Below are 7,500 nucleotides of genomic sequence, written 5' to 3'. Positions count from 1 at the left end.
TGTCCATAAATGTCAGAAAACGCTGGAAAACGTGGACCTCCGTTCCCGGCGACGCCCTCAAACGTCTTGTTTCATCCACAACAAAAAGATATTGAGATCACTGTCAAACACAACCAAAGAAACTAAATATTCACATTTAAGAAGCTGGAAGCAGAGAATTTGGAAACGTTATTCTTAAAAAACGACTCAAAACGATGAATCGATGAATGTAATAGTTGGTACTAATGGATTATTTGACCAACGGTCACATTGTAAATATCAACTAGTAACAATGGACATAGATATGAGATATGTGAAACAGGGAGTACTACTAAGGAAGGGCCTTGTCGTGGTATGGGGGGCGTTGAGGGGCGTGTTGAAGGGCGTGTTGGAGGGCGTGTTGGAGGGCGTGTTGGAGGGCGTGTTGGAGGGCGTGTTGGAGGGCGTGTTGGAGGGCGTGTTGGAGGGCGTGGCAGCTGCTCCTCTCACAGCACATGTGTCACTTTGATGTTGATGTAAACGTCACATTGAGCTGTTTTCACTTTATTATGGAAACGTTTTAAAGTGGTAATCCACTCAGTCACTCCATTGCCTGGAAATGTCCCTCGTCAACATTTTGGCAAATTGACGACTTCAACGTTGACATAACAGCAACGACGTTACACTGAACATCAGATCCCTGAACCGCAGGAGAGACGCGCTCTGGTTCAAAGCACAGGTGCATTGTGGGTACCTGTCTCCAGTGTCCAGGTCGGCCACCAGGGAGCTTTCTGGGTGAGAGGAGGACGACGCTGCCGACCTCAGCTTCCCAGAGTCTGCAAGGAACACAAACAACACCTGTCATAGAAAACAGACAACATCTTACGGCCCCCCGGCCTCCTTCTTACGGCCCCCCCCGGCCGCCATCTTAAGGCCCCGCCGGCCCCCCCGGCCTTCTTCTTACAGCCCCCTGGGTGTTTCCTAAATGTGATTTTCCAGTTTCCCTTTTATTTCTTTGAGGTTGTATTTGTTGTTTTGTTTATATTTCTTCAACATTAGCTTTAGTGTATTTGTCTTAATTATTTCTATGACAGCATGTATTTCAGTATCAGTCTAAATGGAGGGGGGCGGGGCCCCCACGCTGACCTTGGACCCAGCGGATCTGCGTGGCGGGACCGTAGCCCTGCTCGTTCTTGGCGGCGATGCGGAAGACGACGGCGGGGCGGTTGGAGGCGGAGGTGTCGATGTGGGCGTTGTCCAGGTGGGCGCAGTGGAAGGAGCAGGCGGTCTTGGTGCCGCGGTACACCCGGATGAACGCCATCTGGCCCGGCGGGCGCTCCGAGGAGCCCGAGGAGGTGCGGCTCTTCCTCACCGCCAGGTACATGGAGTATTCCAGGATGCGACCCAACGGAGTGGGCGGAGCCTCCCAGGTGATGTGCACCAAGTCGCTGGCCTGATGGAGGCAACGCTGTGACACATCTGGTTTGACAAAGACCTTTCAAAACAAGTTAAACTATATTTAAGTTATAATTTTAAGTTATAGCTATATTTAACTTAATTATAACTAAGTTAAGCTGCTTACAGGTGTTTTACTCTTCATCAGGTTGCAAAAGACTTGAACACGGTTGTTAAATCATCTTACATTGCATTTGGAACAGAGAGCTAAGTATTGGGTAGAAATACATTCATATATGATACATACACACATACATATATATACACGTTCATATATGAATAGATGAAATCAGCTGAAATCAAGATCTCAGACAGACTTAATGTTGTGAAAGTGAATTTGAGACATTAAGGATCTGCAGACAACAGATTATAATTTTGTAGTTTATTTACACTGACAGATTATAATTTAGTAGTTTATTTACACTGACATAATTTAGTCGTTTATTTACACAGACAGATTATAATTTAGTAGTTAATTTACACTGAGATTATAATTTGGTAGTTAATTTACACTGAGAAAATTTAGTCGTTTATTTACACTGACAGATTATTATTTAGTAGTTTATTTACACTGACACAGCTTATCATTTAGTAGTTTATTTACACTGACAGCTTATCATTTAGTAGTTTATTTACACTGAGATATTATAATTTAGTCGTTTATTTACTCTGACATAAATTATAATTTAGTCGTTTGTTTACACTGACAGATTATAATATAGTCGTTTATTTACACTGACATAAATTATAATTTAGTCGTTTGTTTACACTGACAGATTATAATATAGTCGTTTATTTACACTGACATAAATTATAATTTAGTCGTTTGTTTACACTGACATGCATTATAATTTCGTAGTTTGCTGACACTATTTATACCACAGCCTGAAGCGGCTTTAAAAAGGAGTTTCAGTTTCACGTTATTTGCTTAAATATTTCCATTAACATTGCTCATTTCTACTCAAAACAATAAGATGTGAGTTGGTTCGTATGATTTCTGGTGTTATCATTTAGTTTGAGGGGCGTGGCACCTTGCTGATCTTGACGGCAGAGGGAGCTCCAGGGAAGCCTGGTTGGCAGGTGCGGAACTCGCTGGCGGTGCTGAACTCTCCCTGCCCACAGCTGTTGACGCCGGCGACCCGGAACCTGTAGCTCCGCCCCGGGGCCAGATCACAGCGCCGCCGGCCCTCGTAGTCCTGGGGCCCGGGGAGCTTCTTCTGGGGGAGGGTGGATGGAAAGATACTTTATTCATTCTTGGAGGTAAACAGCAGAACACATTAATAACAGAAAAGTAAATGTGAGAATTAGCTGCAAAGTTGGCAATATACAATAATATACAATAATATAAGGATCAATATAAACAACTCTTCATAATAATAATAAAAATAGAGAAAAGGAAAATGGAAATATGCAATAAACCTGGGAATGAGCTAAAAATTTGGGAATATATAAAAAAAAAAAAAAAAAAGTCTCCTCTCTTAAAAACACAAACAACAACAACACAAACAACAACAGGATGACTCCACGTCTGGTTGAGCGTGCTCCAGCAGTTACCTGTCTGGTGCCAGTGGTCCGTCCGCAGGGCGTGGCCCCCGGGTCCCCGTCAGGAGGCAGGAAGTAGTGGCTGACCTCCGAGAAGAGGCTCCTAAAGACCCCCACATCGAACCAGAGCGAGGTCTGCTCCGCCTTCTCACACACCTGGGGGGCGGGGGAAACATTTAACATTTTGACATTTAAACACAGCTGAATTTAAATGACAACAATGAAATAAATATATGACCTGTTGTCCGTGCGCGGGCGGAGCGGCTGACGGTGCTTCACTTCCTGGAGAAGAACAGAACAAACATGAACATCAAAGTTCCACTTTATGAATAACATTATGACGAGTTATGAGTACTAGTTATTAGTAATTCACTGGTTCCAACAACTTTTCAGATTCCATTTTATTTTTTAGTCTTTATCAACTTCCACTGAATCACATTACTTCATACTTTTTACCATCTTTGACTGACTTTGGGAGAAAGCCTCTCTCAAGGATGGTGTCCAGGTTCAACTCCAGGTTTTCAATGATGCAGGGGAACTGCTCTCATTTTGACAACAACCGTCTCTACTGCTTATTTTTATTAATTTACTGCTTCCTACCCTGAGGCGGCTGAGCTGCTCCGCTGTTCAGGGAGGTGGCAGGGTCCGCCATCTTCCCAGCAGCTACAGCCACACAGGGTCAAAGGTCAACAAAAGGTCAAAGGTTAACAGTCAAACATCAAGACAAGGTCACACACAACACAAGGTCAAATGTCAACACATGGTCAAGGGTCAAAACACAAGGTCACAGGATCAGCGCACAAGGTCATAGGGTCAGCGTACAAGGTCATAAGGTCAGTGCACAAGGTCACAGGGTCAACACACGAGAAAATTATTACTGTATTTCACCCATTGTATCCCAATTATATCAACTGCCCTTCTGACGGACAAAGGCGGAAAAATAAGAAGGCAGAAGGGAAGAAGGTGAGACAGAAAGGGCCTCACAGCGCAGCCTCCTGTCGTCTCTCTTCACCCAGAACGATTCGTCTTCCTCCACCTCTCCATCCTGGTCCGGCACAACAACAACAATGTACCCTTCGTTACCATGGAGACCACAAGATGGAGTCTCTACCTATCTGGTTACACTGCTTGTATGAAAAACCTTTTAATTAAAACAATGAAACAGGTGAATGAAGGAGATGGATGAAGGAAGTGAATGAAGTAGATGAAGGAAGTGAATGAAGGAGGTGAATGAAGGATGTGAATGAAGGAAGTGAATGAAGGAGGTGAATGAAGTAGGTGGATGAAGGAGGTGGATGAAGGAGGCAGCTCATGGTTGATGTAGTTGATGGTCCTGCTTGCACCTGCGTGCTCCTCTCCTGTCGTCCTGCTTGCACCTGCGTGCTCCTCTCCTGTCGTCCTGCTTGCACCTGCGTGCTCCTCTCCTGTCGTCCTGCTTGCACCTGCGTGCTCCTCTCCTGTCGTCCTGCTGAGGCTTCAAATCCACTTCACCAGTTAAAATAAAACCAAGACGAGTAACGACCTTCAGGCTGTTATGACATTGACCTTTCAAAGATATGATCGTGTTAAATGTTCATTAAAAGCCTCTGCTCAGCTTCACTTCCTTCTTCTTAATATCACTAACAACATCATGACAACCAGTCTCTCCAGGAAACAGACATTTTGTTACGCTATTAACGCAACATCGATCAGTCCATCTGCACATTGTTTGCGAGAGCTTCCAATTAGCTTCCATATTTTATTTTATATTAAGCTATATTATATCAAATGATACACAGCCTTCCAACACAAAAATAATAAATAAAAATAATTAAATCTTTTTTTTTTTTTTTACACAATATCCCCGACGCGAAAATGTGAATTTATCAAGGTTGCATTTTGTAATAACATAATGCAATAGTAATTGCATGTAGCTTATTTTTCGAATCCCGGTTTTGATGATGAATATTCTATAATTCATGTTAATTATGTTTCCAACACCTCAGAAAACGGGTCATATTTAACGTGTAAAATGTTGTTTTTGTTTCCATGTCTGATTTCTTGAAGGGAAATCATAGTTATAAGCCCCACTAAGCGTAATAAACACCACATTATGTAAGATTTCACCATATGTAAGAGGCAATGTTTATCAGTTATGCAACAGGCTATTACATTATGTAATGGTAATTACATCTGGTAATAGGTCATGTTATTACAAAATGTGGCAAAAGTTATTACGTACTGCATTCAAAATGATTATAACACAATGCAGATGTTATTACATAAAGGTTTCATTTAAGACATTTTGACAAGTTATTACATATTGCAGTGTTGTGGCATAAGGCGTACCTGCAGGGTCTCCCTCCACACCAGGTGGGGGCGCCGCTGTGCACGGGGGCTCGGAGCCCTTGGGGGGCGGATTGGCCACCAGCTGGACCTGGAGGAGGTAGCAGTCTGCCGCCGCCAGGGGGCGCCACGCCACGTGGAGCATGCTCACCGTGGACTTGACCAGCAGCACGGCCTCGGCTGGGCTGGGCTGGTCTGGGACGCAAATCTGTTCACTTTACTTATGTAGTTATGATGTTCATCACATTGTATTGTTTTATGATTATTGATATTATTATTATGGATAATTAAAAACATTGTAAACATTATGAAATTCATACGTCGTCATATCCTCAGATCCTGAAGTTTCTTTAATGATGTGCTGATGTCCTTCCTTTATGATTATGTGCAAATTAGGATTATTTTTTTTGACTCCTTGACTGCGATTTATCTTTTAACTTGGTTTTGTCCATTTTGCAAAGCTTCTCAGGTGAATTTCCACTTAAAACAGTTGCATTTGAGGTCATACACTTTGTGAAGCTGCAGCCGCTTTCTGACAATAATAATAATAATTATTATAATAAAAATAATGGAAATAAAATTAACAATAATAACAACAACAACAAAAATAACAACATAATAAGAATATTATTATTAATAATAATAATAATAACTATAATAATAATATCAAAAATGATAATAATAAATAATAAATGTGACACCCTCACCGGTCTCCAGGTACCACAGGTCCTTGTAGCAGACCTGGTAGTTCAGAACTTTGCAGTATCCGTCTCGGCCGCTCCAGATGTAGAGTCTGGAGCCCACGCTGGCGGCGCAGTGTCCGGCTCGACCCAGGGGCCCGGCGGCGGGCGGCGGCTCAGAGTCCGGCTGGGAGCCCTGCTGCTGGGAACACTGGGAGCGCTGGTCTGGAACCAGGGTCTGCCAGACCATCGTGTCTGGAACAGCACGGATGAGAGCTCAGATGATGGATCAGAATGGTTCCCAACACGGGGTGCTAGACCCCAAAAGGAGGTCGCCGGGCATCAGGCAATTTGAAGTAAAGAGGCAAATACAAATCAGAACAAACAGGGTGATATAATTCGGGTACTGACCTAGGTTGAGTGTAGACAAGGAGTTGGTGCAGACCCACTCCGATTCCGTGGGACAGGACCCCAGTCGAGGGACCCAGCCCCCGAAAATGAACATCCTGTACAGGGAGGAATTGGCCAAAGGTTAGATGTGGCCGCAAGAAGAGGGAAACCCGGCGGAGATGGAAGCGTCTCTTACTTGTTTCCAATGACGTTGCTAGAGTGAAGGCTTCTGGGTAGCGGGAGCGGACCCCTGGTTTTAGGCATGGACCACACCATGGTGTCTGAGGAGGAGAACGTTCAGCAGATTAAAATGTGGCTCTGATTTAAAGGACGCCTGCAGGTGCCATTTAAAAAAAGTATTATTCCAGGTTTTGGGGGGAAATTTGCCAGATTCAGAGTTCATCACCAGAGGTGCATGCTAACTGTGTTAGCTCAACGCATGGCTGCAGATGGGTTCAGCTAGCCTAGCTCCTGGGGAAATAAGGGAAACACACCTCCCACTTGATCTGGAGTTTCCCCTTTAAGGACTTTTAAAGAACTGTTTACATCCAGTTTTACCTTCATCACAAGAATAAGAATATGAATCCTGCATCTGTTGAATATTTTCAATTTATATTAAAATAAACATAATAATTTATATTATTGATGGTTTGAGGAATATTTTATGTTGAATCATCATTGTGGTGGAAAGAAAGGTGGTGCAGAACTGAAAACTGAAAGTTCTGATTTTATTGTTTTTGTTAATTGTAGATTTACACTTATTGTCTATCAGGAGGTTATTAACCAAATACATTTTCATTGTTTATCTTTATAAGCTATATGGTATATAATGCTCCTCCTGTTATTTTGCTATTATTATTTTTGCCATTTTTGTGCGAACTACTAGGACGCTGAAATTTCCCTCCAGGGATCAATAAAGTATCTCTCCATCCATCCGTCCATCTCTCTCTATTCATCCATCTAACCCTCAGTCATCTATCCACCATCCATCTAATTCACTTTTCAACACACAGATGCATGAAGGTAGGCCTCTTGGAAGGTTAATACCGAGGTCCAGCTGCCAGAGGTCGTCCAGGCGTCGTCCCTGCATCCCCCCGAAGATGTAGAGCTTGGTGGCGCCGCGTCCCCTGTAGGCCACGCAGGAGTGCGA

The 7,500-nt window shown here is 43.3% G+C and overlaps 1 protein-coding gene across 1 annotated transcript in view; it reads right to left on the bottom strand.

Annotated features, from left to right (window-relative positions):
• Window positions 1-7,500, bottom strand: part of hcfc2 (host cell factor C2) — a gene marked incomplete at its 5' end in the record, with an annotated part of 12,503 nt that overhangs the window by 2,447 nt on the left and 2,556 nt on the right. The window contains 13 exons of the mRNA XM_080022297.1: window positions 713-794; window positions 1,105-1,453; window positions 2,445-2,630; window positions 2,968-3,111; window positions 3,194-3,237; window positions 3,556-3,618; window positions 3,940-4,000; window positions 4,299-4,429; window positions 5,284-5,475; window positions 5,988-6,215; window positions 6,372-6,466; window positions 6,547-6,631; window positions 7,398-7,500. The exon at window positions 7,398-7,500 is cut by the window's right edge and continues 100 nt beyond it. Of these exons, the coding sequence (XP_079878423.1) occupies window positions 713-794; window positions 1,105-1,453; window positions 2,445-2,630; window positions 2,968-3,111; window positions 3,194-3,237; window positions 3,556-3,618; window positions 3,940-4,000; window positions 4,299-4,429; window positions 5,284-5,475; window positions 5,988-6,215; window positions 6,372-6,466; window positions 6,547-6,631; window positions 7,398-7,500 (1,763 nt within the window). The remainder of the gene's footprint in view (window positions 1-712; window positions 795-1,104; window positions 1,454-2,444; window positions 2,631-2,967; window positions 3,112-3,193; window positions 3,238-3,555; window positions 3,619-3,939; window positions 4,001-4,298; window positions 4,430-5,283; window positions 5,476-5,987; window positions 6,216-6,371; window positions 6,467-6,546; window positions 6,632-7,397) is intronic.

The sequence above is a fragment of the Zeus faber genome, assembly GCF_960531495.2.
Source record: "Zeus faber genome assembly, chromosome: 21".
Classification (NCBI taxonomy): Eukaryota; Metazoa; Chordata; class Actinopteri; order Zeiformes; family Zeidae; genus Zeus; species Zeus faber.
Note: the sequence above shows the minus strand (reverse complement) of the source record. Positions and strands in the feature narration are given on the sequence as shown.